General features: G+C 35.6%; 1 protein-coding gene across 4 annotated transcripts in view; it reads left to right on the plus strand.

Annotated features, from left to right (window-relative positions):
* Window positions 1–2,928: 2,928 nt before the first annotated feature.
* ptpn20 (protein tyrosine phosphatase non-receptor type 20) overlaps window positions 2,929–13,571 on the plus strand; it is a 31,062-nt gene continuing 20,419 nt past the window's right edge. For 2 of the 4 annotated variants that reach the window (XM_053501985.1, XM_053501986.1), the window contains exons 1-22: window positions 2,929–3,010; window positions 3,141–3,353; window positions 3,437–3,600; window positions 4,561–4,626; window positions 4,748–4,927; window positions 5,038–5,113; window positions 6,268–6,357; window positions 7,089–7,167; window positions 7,265–7,418; window positions 7,511–7,582; window positions 7,712–7,886; window positions 8,378–8,513; window positions 8,647–8,785; window positions 8,918–9,070; window positions 10,728–10,913; window positions 11,340–11,499; window positions 11,605–11,845; window positions 11,958–12,052; window positions 12,138–12,215; window positions 12,405–12,512; window positions 12,586–12,702; window positions 12,791–12,981. In XM_053501985.1, coding sequence (XP_053357960.1) covers window positions 3,230–3,353; window positions 3,437–3,600; window positions 4,561–4,626; window positions 4,748–4,927; window positions 5,038–5,113; window positions 6,268–6,357; window positions 7,089–7,167; window positions 7,265–7,418; window positions 7,511–7,582; window positions 7,712–7,886; window positions 8,378–8,513; window positions 8,647–8,785; window positions 8,918–9,070; window positions 10,728–10,913; window positions 11,340–11,499; window positions 11,605–11,845; window positions 11,958–12,052; window positions 12,138–12,215; window positions 12,405–12,512; window positions 12,586–12,702; window positions 12,791–12,981 — 2,784 coding nt within the window. In that variant the 5' untranslated portion in view covers window positions 2,929–3,010; window positions 3,141–3,229. The remainder of the gene's footprint in view (window positions 3,011–3,140; window positions 3,354–3,436; window positions 3,601–4,560; window positions 4,627–4,747; window positions 4,928–5,037; window positions 5,114–6,267; window positions 6,358–7,088; window positions 7,168–7,264; window positions 7,419–7,510; window positions 7,583–7,711; window positions 7,887–8,377; window positions 8,514–8,646; window positions 8,786–8,917; window positions 9,071–10,727; window positions 10,914–11,339; window positions 11,500–11,604; window positions 11,846–11,957; window positions 12,053–12,137; window positions 12,216–12,404; window positions 12,513–12,585; window positions 12,703–12,790; window positions 12,982–13,571) is intronic. The other 2 variants (XM_053501987.1, XM_053501988.1) reach the window with 2 other exon arrangements.

Genomic DNA, 13,571 nt, shown 5'->3' on the forward strand with positions numbered 1-13,571 from the left:
TACGTTTTTAGGCTGAACTCTAGCACTACATCTGGTAAAAGCTAGGGAATTAACAGCTAGCTAATACCATCCATATTGTGCAATCTGTCAGTGGCAGCATTGCACTACCAGGGTAATTTTAAGTGGCATGTTGCAGAGAGATGGGTCAGAATTGGGGTAAGGATGCAGTAAAATACAGAGAAGCCCTTAAAGAAAGAGCATTAAGAGCATTGGACTATAGGCAGAGTTTATGGGGAGGCAGGTGGGTCATTGCCCCCAATTGGCTGAAATATGGCACTACAATAGTCTAAAATAGTAGTACGTATAATTGTGTACGTATATTAGGGCTGGGGAATTTAATGTGTTAGCACTTTAAATAAATAAACGGGGATTTTAACATGTTTCTAAACATTAATGTCAATATTAAAGCAGCCTTTTTCCTTTCTCGTTGAAGTTCTAACTATTAACGTTATTTAACTTGTTCTATGTGCTAGTACTTCTGACTGCTCCTGGTGCTCTCCATAACAATTACCCTTCAGCACGTCGACTTCAGTTCATGAAGCTTTTTTAGGTACTTGCTTAAATGATATTCTGGTAGAAAGTAAGAATTATATGTCACATGTTTTAAAATAATAAAATATTTGAATAAGAAATACATTTTATTAAATATTTTATTTATTAAAAACATAATTTTAAGCACTCAGGTCATGTGAGGGGCAGGTGGGAGTCTAAGGAATTAATTTATTACAAACCTTAGGATGCAAAAAAAGGCCTACTATAACAAGAGGCGAACTTGTTTCTAATTGTGTGTATGTGTGTTGGATATAAGTATGCATATTAAGTGTAAAATCATTAATGTTTACTTGATTTAAAAGAGTACAAGAGTAGATGGAAAAATGAAAAATGAAATTTGGCAGTACAGTATGTAGATATTTGCCTAAAGTTAAACCTGCGCCCTAAATAAATTAAAAATGTAAAAGCAATGTTATGAGCCAAATTTAATAACTATTTTTAAAAAAGCTACTAATACACTACCTGCTTAATAGATTGTAAATAGAAAAGCTAAACTGAAAATGTTAACTGGGATAGGTTTATATTTTCACCGCTGAAACAACAGCGCTGAAATGTTATAAGTGAATTTTAAATCACTGGACTCGTTTTAGCACAAAATCTTTATCCAATCTATATTTTAGATTTTTCATCTGTGATTCACTCTCAATTTACAGAACAGGGAGTGTATTTGGCTAGAAGTACAAGAGAAGTACAAGTTAGCATAAAGATACTCAAACTTGTATTAATAAATTAGGCAGACAGTTCTGCCATACAGAGAAACAGGCAGACATGTATGTGAGCTTCAATCTGAAATAATAATATCACTGATTTACATTATAGCTGATTAGCTTATTTTTATCTTTAATCTCGTTATTTCTACAAAACTCTTTAACTGTCGATTACAAATACTAACGAATGTCTGCTGTTGTAACACTGGAATTGTACACATGGGATTAGTGTGATCTAAAGGGTCCAATTATAAATCTAAAAGATCTTAAAGATTTGTATTTGTTTTTTAAATACATTTGCAAAAAAAAAAAAAAATGGCAATCAATATATCCACATTTATTATTTGACTATTTTAATTCCTACCTTGTTCACTCTAAATATATTTGGCTTCTCCACCAAAAAAAAAATGCATTTGACTATATAATGTTAAAATATCTCTCTCTCTCTCTCTCTCTCTCTCTTTCTCTCTCTCTCTCTCTCTCTCTCTGTCTGATAATGTTACATATTCCTCCCACAATCACCATGTTGTCAGTGAAACAGAAAACAGAAGGCTGTAGTCAGAGATTCTCAGACTCGCTTTAATCCAATTGAGTTCTTATGGTAGCAGTCTAACTATAGTGGCAGTAAATACAGCGCCAAAACTGTGTAGACTAACCGTCTCTCTACACACGATACAGACATAGATACACCTAAATATTCAGCATAAAAAAATGTTTGGCAATTATACCGTTTTACAGGTGCAATGAGTGCAAAGTATAGAGTGTTTACTAGTTCTACACCTATATCTTGTGTGTTCTTGGTAACAGAAGGTAAACAAAGTGTGCTGGAGCAAGTGGATTAGAAACTGTACTGTAGATCTGCTTGATAAACATCATAAAAATCAACAAGGGAACACTAACAGACATGGAATTAAACGAGGTAAAAGGGTTTTAAATGCTTTGCCTAAACATTACATAAGCCAGACATTTTATCAATTAGTTACAGTCTACAGTAAACAAGCAAAATTATTATATGGCTTTATTATGCATTTTTTAGTGTAGCAGTGTATTTTACTCTACTACTAAAATACCTATGCATATTCAATATTCAGTAGTTAAATTTGCTCTCGACATATTTTTACAGCCTTACCTACTTACTTTAATTTTTAGTAAGTGTGTGAACATGTTTATTGGTCTAATACGTTTGCTGAAGCAATGATGTTAGTTTATATAACAATGCTGCTTTGGGTTATACAGTATAAAACACCAATAGATGGATATTCCCTTGAATATATGTTTTATTGTATTAATTTCATTCATTGTAAGTGTGTAAGCCCTTAACGATTGTCAGTATTCTTATTTACACCCATTTTTTCATATGAAAGTTAGACAATATGTTTATGCTCTTTAAAATTATGTCGCATACAAATATCACAGCTTGGAATTATATTGGTTATTCACACTCTATTATTCTCTGACAATGTATTAATATTATGTTTTTTATTTATTTATTTATTTAAGTGATATGCATTTATAGTATGTTTAGTGCAAAACCGTTAAAGCTCTGTAAAACTGCTCAGAATGCAGGTACTGTAGAACCTTATAATTTTAAGGGAATGATATGTAGTGTGTTTTTTGTATTAGATTCAAGGAATAATAGATGACAAAGTATAAAAGGCAATACAAAATCAAGTGGACGTCACCAAGATTCTTAAGGAATGCAGAGAAATATTGAGTGGGGAAAATGCCAGGTTCCAACATATAGTGTAAAAGTAAGTAAATAGGCAGCCTTGAAATATCCCTTTTGTCTATTTATGTATTTATTTATTTAAGAAATTCTGATATTATAACTGGTAGTACTGATAATGATAAATGCATTTTAGTACCACCATTAATCCACAGGCACCTTCTTGTTACTCCTATCTCCACCCACCTCCTTTGAGTGAGCAAGACTTTTGTGAGCTCAGGATTGTGTCCTGTGAGTGTACAGGATGAGCAGCACGTTTGTGACTCTTGCTGAAGTGTTGGAGGCTAGAGGGGGGCCACTGGAAGAGGATGAGGTCTGGTCCCTCCTGCTTACCTCTGCTGAATCATTGCTGGATTTCTTCAGCATAGGTAAAGCATGCTTGAGAATCTAACCACAAATGTGATCTATGCTTAAGTACATTTTGGGTTATGTATATGCTTTATTTTTCTAGGACATAGCAACATCTGCAGCATCATAAGCCCGACATCAATGCTCCTGTCTGCAAATGGCACACTTGCGTTTAAGAACTGCACAGTGACTGATGAGGTGTGTGCCTTCACTGCGCCAGAGATGCTACAGGGCCGTGCCATTAGCACCAGAATGGCTATGGAGAAGGTCAGAATTATTCCTAGCATACCTATAATTTACATTAGTAAAAACAGACCCTTACCTTAAAATGTGGCATACAAATAAATGTTCCTTAAATATATATGAATTCAATCATATTAGTGGTTGATTGCTTGGGGGAGTTAGAGAAGATTATCAGTATTTAAAAAAATTAAAGGGAGTATGGCATTGAGGGTGCCATCTAGTGCTTGATATGAGTACTTTAAATGTACATTAAATAACTTGTGTTTTGGGAAATTTCCCTGCCTGAAAAGCCTGTGCAGCATTAAAATTCCCCTTGGAATCTATGGATCTATGAAGCCTAGCTTACACCAGTTTTAGCATAACTGATCCTGTGCATAAAGTGAAGTCAATGAACACATGTACTGCCAAGGTCAGTGTGGAAGAACTTAAGTGGCCCAATCCACTGAACACCTTTGGGATAAATTGGAATGCCAACTGCACACCAGGACCCCTCATCTGACATCAGTGCCTGACCCCATTATTGCTTTTGTGGTTAAAAAAGCAAAATATTCCCCAAATCAAATTTAATAATCTAGAGGAAAGCCTTCTTAGAAGATTAAAGGTTATTGTAACACCCAAGGGGGGACTATTTTTAAAGTGGGGTGTTCAAAAACACATGTGCGATTGTACAGGTTTCCACATACATTTGATTATATAGCATATTTAAACCTAAATGAGACAAGTGTACATTTCCATTTGCAATGAAAAGTTTGAAAAATATATCAATCATACATTGTTACAGTAACATTTTTAGTAGATGATCTGGTGTGGGCCACATGCTTAAACTCAGCTCCCCAGACATGCACACAGAGAGTGCTGACCGATAGCATTTAGCTACTAGTCTCACTGTAGTGATGGAATATAAAAAACAGTATAGAATTTGTAGTATTTATATAATGTCTATTTCTAAAGTAAAATGCATTTAACAAGGTCCCTTTTTTTCAGATGATTGTATACTCTCTTGGCATGACTCTCTACTGGTCAGTTGACTATCACATTCCTCAAAACCAAGTGAGTCCAACAACAAAACGATTTTATTAGAATGCTACAGATACATACATATTTACAATAGTTTGGTTGGAAAGCTTATATTCGGACTACAAAACTGCAAATGTAATGTTCTGATGTGCAGCCTGTTCAGCTAAGTGATTCTCTGAACTGCCTCCTTCTGAGCATGTGTGAGGATGCGGCCCATCGGCGAGGGAACCTCAGCACCATCCTGGAGACCTGTGAATCACACCATAAAGCCTCAGTCCTGCCGCCACCCAACAAAGTCATCCAGCGACTGGTGGAAGAGCTCTTCCAAAACTCTGTGTGTTTTAAATCTGAACAAGTCATTTTAGCACTTAGAAGGTTCACAAAACTTGAGTGATTCTTTTAAATACTTTGTGTGTGTGTGTGTGTGTGTGTGTGTGTTTCTAGGTTGACCAATCCCCTCTCAAGGATAACACAGAACAGCTAGGTGGCAGAAGTTTGATGGTCAGAGAAAGACTGCGTGGTAAGAAGGCTTACAATGGTTTTATAAAGCTATATATAGTATATATATATATATATATATATATATATATATATATATATATAGATAGCAGTGCCCAAACATCAGCCAATGCAGTGCCGGTCCCAAGCAATTCTGGTTCTGCAGCCATTGTTTTTTTTTAATATCAAAGTTGGAATGAACAAAGTATACTTTTTACAAAATTACTAAATAATTTATAGTAGGATGATATAACCTAGTAGTACAATTAATTAAGCTTTATTAATGAATAATTAATTCTGGGAAATTTCTTGGTCATTCCATAATAATTAATTAGTCATTCTAAGTGAATATTCCAAACCGTTTATTACATAATGGGTACTAAAGTGATATTGCTTAGCATTATTACAGTATAGTAGCGATGTAAGTATTAATATTGAATAAATAGATTGTCTGATGTCAGGAACAAATGAGAGTAAAGTAAAAAGTTTGCATTTTTTAACATTTGCTTTACATTATTTGCTTTTTATTATTATTTCTTTCTTTCTTTTTGTGGATTTTGCTCAAAATATTAAAATTAAAATATTTGCTTAACACATTTCAATTGCTTTCTGACTTGAATGCCATGAAGTACTATTGCTTATTTGTTCCTGCTTAGTCTCAATAACACTAGCAATATATAATACATAGTTTTGGTCTTGCTTTATTCTTTTGTTTTACCCTTGTTGCATGTTTAAAAAATGTCCCTTTTTAAAATGCATTTATTTTGTGACCATTTAAAGTAAGAATTTTTACATAGATTAAGCAGATAAAATGTGGTAGATTAGTGTCTCAAATCTTCCACAAATAATCTTCAAAATGGCACACACTTTTATACCATTAGTTTATCCATCATGGTTGATATATGCTGTAAGACAGATGATAATACAAACCAGTGCTCATGTTATATTTGCCTTAATACCAGCCAGGGATTCACAATAGGATTAATGGTTTACAATCAACTGAACAGCTGACTGAAAACTGATAATCAGCCTTAGCTAAGCTGCTTAGAGTTAGACCCTGTTGTGGTGTTCTGCTGTTTGGATACAGGAAAGATGCAGTCTGGTTGAGGTTATTCTGTGCTGCTTGTGTACAAGTAGCACTTTGATTAATTTTCGATGTCTCTACTGGCTTGGCAGGAAATCGGATAGTGTACCCTGGATATGCAGAAGGCAATGCAAGTGCAGCAGTGAGACGCAGACTGTCACTTGACTTGGAGCTTAAACAGGGTGATCCAAGCCTTTTCCTGATCATGTATGATACTAAATTGTATGAATACACAGTAAAATTCCCAGTGTTAATTTAAGTTTTTCAAAGTTTATTTGAGCCCAACCGGGTCTACTATTTAAACACTATACAGTGATAATTCAGCACTCTGGGTCTTAATTCAACATAGGGGATTTTGCTGTGTAATGAGGGGACGTTCTCTTCTGTATCAATGAGAATATGGTTAATAATACAGTTTTATATTGAGCAGTAAGTACAAACATCCTGCAATTATTGCTTCGAAATGGTTTGGTCAAATATAAAAGGTTAAAATGGTAATATAAGGTTTCTTTTCTGGCATCCTGGCACATTATTTGTTGTTAATAAATTGCTTAAATATAAATTACTATAGGTTTTTTTTTTAATGGAATGAGCCACAACATTATGACCAATGGTCCTAAAATAAATAAATAAATAGAATGATATGGTAGGAAGCAAGGTGGAAGCTGATTTTATTTTAGGCCAGACTTTTATTTCAGGTTAAACACCCTCTACAGTTAATCTTTAGCTGGGCTTTCATCCCATTATGCTAGCACATCAGCATTACACCATTTGCATGGTTTCTGAAGGCTGATTTAAAATACAGACATTAATTTCTTTTTTTGTTTCCTGATAAAAATGTTTGTAAGTTGTGGTTAATAGTTTGCCATTGATGAGTCATTGTATTTTTAATACAGTATGCTTTGTTGACCAGGAGCTGTACTTCAACACACATCCTGGTCCCACAAAAACAGATGCTCGCAGATGCCACCCTACCAAAGCATTCAGAGCAGGTAACCAGATCTGCAAAACAGTTTGAAATGGTCAGTAGTTTGATATTGGACAAATATTTTTCCTTTGATGCTAAGAACTTCTGATTTGACACCTCAGAATTCAACATGGAGCACTTCATAGTGGAGGTGAAAGCAGTTGGCCATTAAGGAGTTCTTACTATAAGAAACCCTGGAAATTTGAACACAGGCTTTCCATCCCCTCTATTTCTCTCAGCGAGTCTACAGTCAGTCTCCGCCAAAGGAAGATAAAAGTACATTTTCTCTTGTATTTGTTTGTTTTAAAAATATTGCTTTATTCCTTTATTGTACTGTAATAATCTCTTTTCTCTATTGTGGATTTCAGAGTCTAGGGCCTGAGTTTGCCAGAATGGCTGATGCGCCTCATATCATATTAGAACTGCCTGGATCTATAGTGGTAAACTTAATTTTAAATTATAGATGTACTTTTTTTATTTTAGATATCAACTAAATCACATTATGTCATAGAAGTTAGACTGAATAATCCTTTTTTTTTTCCCTTTGACACTGTGGATGGTCAATACAGTCAAAGAAAGGAAGGTCTTCTGTATCCCAGAGGGAAGTTATTGTGATGATGCCAAATGCTCAGCGTATGGTCGTAAAGTGTGATATCAAGTCCAGGGGAAGAGATATCTTCGACATGGTTGTTGCCCATGCCAATCTTGTGGAGCATTTTTACTTTGGACTTGCTTTCATGGATGGTAATATAAATTGTGTTACTTTCAAAATGTATTACATTTGTAAAAATGTGTTATTAGGCTCCTGAGTGGTGCAGTGGTAAAGTGCTCAACACTATCATCTAGAGATTGCAATTTCCGGGTGATATTACTGTATAGCCATTTGTAGGTGGGATCCTAGAGAGAGCATATTCTCTCTGGGTTGAGGGATGGTCCTCACACACTCCCACATCGATTACAATGACACTAAACAGCCATGTGCATCTGTGAGCTCAGACAAGAGAGAGGGATTTAGTAGTGATATCCACAGAGTGGGTTACCCTTCACTGATGTGGGAGTGCCCGAACACAGTGGGTGGGAATTGGACATGACTAAATTAGGGAGAAAACTGGGAAAGAATTTTTTTTTTTATGGTTTTATTGTTTGTTTTCATAATTCCATTGTTTTACCTGCTTAATAAAAGCATTTATTCAGTTTAATGACCTGATTTCTTTAAATCCATTTATCTCAACTAGACAAGGAATTTTTCTTTTTAAACCATGAGACGAAAATCTCCAAAGTGGCACCAGACTGCTGGAAGAAATTATCAACTTCTTCATTCACCCTATTTCTCCGTGTTAAATTTTTTGCTGATAATGTCTCCTACATATTGTGAGTACAATTCTATTTTATTTGTTTGTCTTCTACAAGTCTAAACTGTATGTTCATAGCTTCACTTGCAACACAAGAAATTGCTTAAGCGTTTATTGGAAGGATTATAAGATCTTGTTGTTCATTTTGGAAGGCACAAACACACACGTCATCAGTACTATATCCAGCTGAGAAGGGATATATTGGAGGGCAGGGTGTACTGTAATGAGGACACTGCCATGTTCCTTGCTGCCTTGGCTCTGCAGGCCGAGTTTGGAGACTACATACCAGAGGTAAAATACTGTGTAGTACCCTGATTGTTACATTGAATGGATTGGAAGGCTATGGGATTATCCACTTCATTTTCCCCATCCTGTATTATTATGCACTTTTTATTTTGCAATATTGTTACTGATTTTATCCAGGTTTATGGAAAGAACTACTTCCAGATGGAGCACTACATTCCAAAAAGAGTGATGGAAAAAATAGCCTTGCCCTCTCTGAGGGATGAGCTGCCAGCATTACATGCCAATAATGCAAATATGCTTCAAGAAGATGCCGAGATAGAATTTTTAAAGGTAATGAATTAGTTGTTTTGCATGTTATGGGGCAGATCCAACCAGTCATAATAAGTGTTCAGGTACAGTTGAGTTAATGTACATCATGAATATAAATGCCATGGTAATCATGGGTTTGTAATTTATTTTTTTTCACTTTGATAAATCTGAAAATATATTCATAGACTCCAATAATTTGGTACACAAGTTAAAATTTATTTAAAGGTTTTCCTAAATTAACACAGGGACAAAATTCTACATACAGGACCAGAAATATACATACATCATGCCTAATATTTGGTTAAAACAGGTTTCACATTTAGCGGATGATAAACGCCATCAACATGCTTCTGGCAAGCTTCTGATTAAATAGTTGACAACCCTTCTTAGCAGAATTTGTGATAACCCATAAATGTTTTATTTTCTGGCACAGACCTGACTTTTAAGCATGGTTTGATCCTGTTAAGAAACTTAATTTTTTGTAAAAAAAAAAAAAACGTTTAAGTTTCAACAGTCTAACTAATGATCTGAGGTTATGCAAAAGATTTCTAGAAGTAGACCTCTGTGCACATTTAGCAGCTCAGGCAGGGGCCATGCATGTATTTATGAGCTTTATGAGGTAGGTTGTGCCATGATTGGGTGCAGGGTGTGTCCTCTAGCATGAGAGTGGAGGTCATCTTAATCGCTGTCTGTGTGCAAAGAATAATGACGAGACTCCTCGCCCGTGTATTGATACGACACCATTTACTGTAATATTGATCCAGTTGTATGGAGGCTACTTTTCTGAACTCTAAGCCACTACTAAAGTAGCTCGCAGGGCATTACGTCTGCGTTACCTTGAATGAGAAATACTGGTCATCCCATATTGTTAAGTGAGTGAGTGATTGCATTGACCAAGTAGGCTACTTTAAACTTAGGATGGGACCTAAGGACTGTGTCCATGAGGTTTTGGAAGGTTGCTGGAGCCTCATGGAGACCAAAAGGGAGAACCTGATACTGGCAGTGGCCTACAGTGGTACAGAACATTGATTTAGGTCTTAGCTTCCAGTTTGAGGGCTACATGCCAGTATCATTTTGTGCGATCCAGGATGGGTGTGCTCTTCCCAGACATTCAGGTGAGGCAGATCTGACTTTTGTAAATCTACTGTACCATCCTCTTTTTTTAGAACTGCTGTGAGGTCCTAGTACCCTTTTCACATTTCACATGTTGGTCAATCCATTGAGAGCTGGCAACAAACCCTAATATTATTTCTAAACATTATCTAATATTATTTCTAAATATTATCTAATATTATTTCTAAAAGACTTCCAAAGACTCCAGTCAATCATAAACAGGAACATAACAGATGGTTCAGGTGCCTTGGTCTTGGCTAGAGACATTTCAAGTCTTTCAGCAGAATTTGATTAATAGTCTAAGAGAGTGGATATATTTATAAAGTGTTTGTATACAAGAGATCCTGTGCTAATATCAGAAAAAAAAGAATGTTGTGCTCCAAACATTGCTCTTTAACAGATCAAAGAAATCATTTAAAGGTAAATATTTCCATGACATGTTCATGATAAGTGTACTTCTAACTGCAACTGTAGTTGTAGAGATACATAGGTTATGAGAATTTTTATGTCAGTATATGTTTTGCTATTTTGCTCCTAAGTCACATATTTTTGCACACATACACAGACTGTACAGCAACTGCCGGAATACGGGGTGCTCTTTCACCGAGCTGCTCGAGAGAAGAAGCTTGCTATAGGGGAACTCATTCTTGGAGTTTGTGCCAAAGGCATTATGATTTATGAAGTCAAGAACAATTGTCGGATATTAATCCGCAGATTTTATTGGTCTGAAACTGACAGTATTTCCACAAGTGTGAGTACAACAATTTTAAAACTCAGTTTTAAATTATATTAAATTATTATAAATAATGGGTCAAATTAAATGAACAGCATTTTTATGTATAATTTGCAGTGTGAGAGTTTGTCTTAAATGGTAATATTTGTAAATGAAAACATTCGCTTGATTACAAATTTATTCTTTAATGATAAACACTCACAGAGCACTCTATTAGCAGCACCCATTTACATTAATGTACACATTAACTCTTAAATTGGGAAAAATATCTCAGTGATTTTGGCATGATAGTTGGCACCAGGCATCTTTATCTATTTATTTCCTTAGTTCCATAGTACACATTTAATAATCCATAACTGTATGGTGTAATAATTAATAATAATCATTCACATTTAATACAGTTGCTGATGTCGGAACCTGTTCTGCTTTCCTTTTTCTCCATAGTGGCAGAAGTTCACTGTAGAATGTGGCCCCAGTGGGAAAAAGCATTCCTTTGTAACTGAGAGTTCCAAAATTGCACAATATCTTCTGGACCTCTGCTCTGCTCAGCACAAATTCCACAGTGAGATGACCTCTCGACAGCTCACTTACAGTTCAGCATCAGGTGCTTTCTATTTAGTAACTCCTTTTAATTCTGCTGCGGCACTAAAAAGGGACTGATATATGATATTTGTCTGGCTGCTCTTCCAACATCACTTTATTTCCTCAGATGGAAACAAAGTGAAACATCCTTTGTTATGGCGTGCTCAACAAAACCTGTTGAAAAGGATGTCATGTTCAGAGGTCGGACTTAATAATGTTGGTCTGAGTATGTCATCTATGAACTCTATAAGCAAGTCATGCGATGACCTTTCAGCTAAGATTCAGCAGTCAAGAGATGTGCAAGAAACACATGACATTGCAGGCGTGAGAGCACTGAGTGAACTGAAGACACCAAGTCAGAGCTACTGGTACTGAGAGCACTTCACAACACTACATGTGTTTTTCCAAAAATGGGAACTAGATGTTCACATGTGGTGCAGCATTGTTGTTGAGCATGACCTAATTATTACTTTCTTTCAGCTCCCCCGAGCCGTTTAATTCTCCAATTTACCGGATCATGTCGAATGTCTCTCTGCAAAAGCAAGACTCTGAGTCCTTCTCAGTGTCATCCAGGGGTAAGCTTTTCTTCCAAGTCTGTTTTTAATTTTAATTAATTCTAATTACACTTTTTAAGCAAATCCTTTTGTTTTCTTTGAACAGTCGACACTCCTGTTAGAACTTCTCCAGAAAGAGAAATCATCTGTGTTACATTGAAGAAAGATCCAAAACATGGCTTTGGTAATAAAATTTCATGTAATAGAAATATACAGTTACAGTAGCTGTTATAAATTAAATGGTTAGCCAGTGCCTTCATATATATTTTTTTTATATATGATGCAGTTCAGTTTATTACTTAATTTCTCAATGTATGTTATTGAAAAAATATGTAATATGACATTTAAACTTGTTGCCCCATTTTAATGACAGGATTTATAATAGTTGGAGAGGACAATACAGGAAAATTAGATCTTGGAATCTTCATTGCATCCATCATACCTGATGGGCCAGCTGATAAAGATGGCAGAATCAGGCCAGGTACAGATTTTTCCTCTTTTCTGTGCAAATAAATGCACACTATATATTTCATGTATTGCCATGTTTGTTACAGGTGGACGCCTGATTTCACTTAATAAGACCAGTCTGGAAGGAGTAACTTTTAGTGCAGCTGCTGCCATCTTACAGAACAGCCCTGATGAAGTGGAGCTTATAGTGTCTCAACCAAAATGTACAACTTATGATTGTAAATATTTATAGAAGAACAGTGTTATCATAGTTTAAACAACACTGATTTTTTTTTCCTGTTGTATAATTAGATGAGTCTGGAGACCGTAAATGTTCTCTGACTGCTAGTGACCTGGGGCTGATGCTGGATAGAGGCTTTGATTCTCGGATTACCCAGAATGCAAAGCACAGGACAGGAAAAGAAGACCATGAATCCAACACTGCCACACCCAAAATAGGAAAAAAGCTACACATCCCTGTTGTACGAATTCTAGATTCTAAGGTATGTTTTAGGTGTCTGTGTCCTACAATAATTATTTGCCCACCCTGAACTTTTCCAGTAAAAAAAAATTGGTTCAAGGGGTTAAGCGCAGTACCTATTAAAAGTTTAGACTTATTTACTACATTCTAGAGCAAAACTGGATTCAAAGAAAAAAAAAAACCATTGAAATAACACGTATGGTATTAGGTAATTAAGTGAGAATAACAACGCAGGCAGTCAGTTTTTATTTTAGGACACAAAGGTCAGCTGTTCTGGTACAGTTCTTGCAAGAACGATATTGTCAAGTGCATTTGCAAAAAACATCAAGCACTATGATGAAACCTGCTCTCATAACGATCATCCCAGGAAGGCAGGACCAAAACTTACCCCTGCTGCATATTTACAGGACTTCGGGTTAGAGCCGTTATGAAGGCTTTACAGAGCATAAGTAGCAAAGACATTTCAATATCAACTGCTCAAAGGAGATCATTGCATATTTTCGATGCCCTTGGTATAGCTTTACAATGTAGAAAGAAAGAAATAATCAGAAGATTAGAAAATGCATTAAAACTTTTGACTGGTAGTGTACTCGCTTAAGGAATTGTATATGA

This window comes from Clarias gariepinus, chromosome 8 (genome assembly GCF_024256425.1).
Source record: "Clarias gariepinus isolate MV-2021 ecotype Netherlands chromosome 8, CGAR_prim_01v2, whole genome shotgun sequence".
Taxonomy (NCBI): domain Eukaryota; kingdom Metazoa; phylum Chordata; class Actinopteri; order Siluriformes; family Clariidae; genus Clarias; species Clarias gariepinus.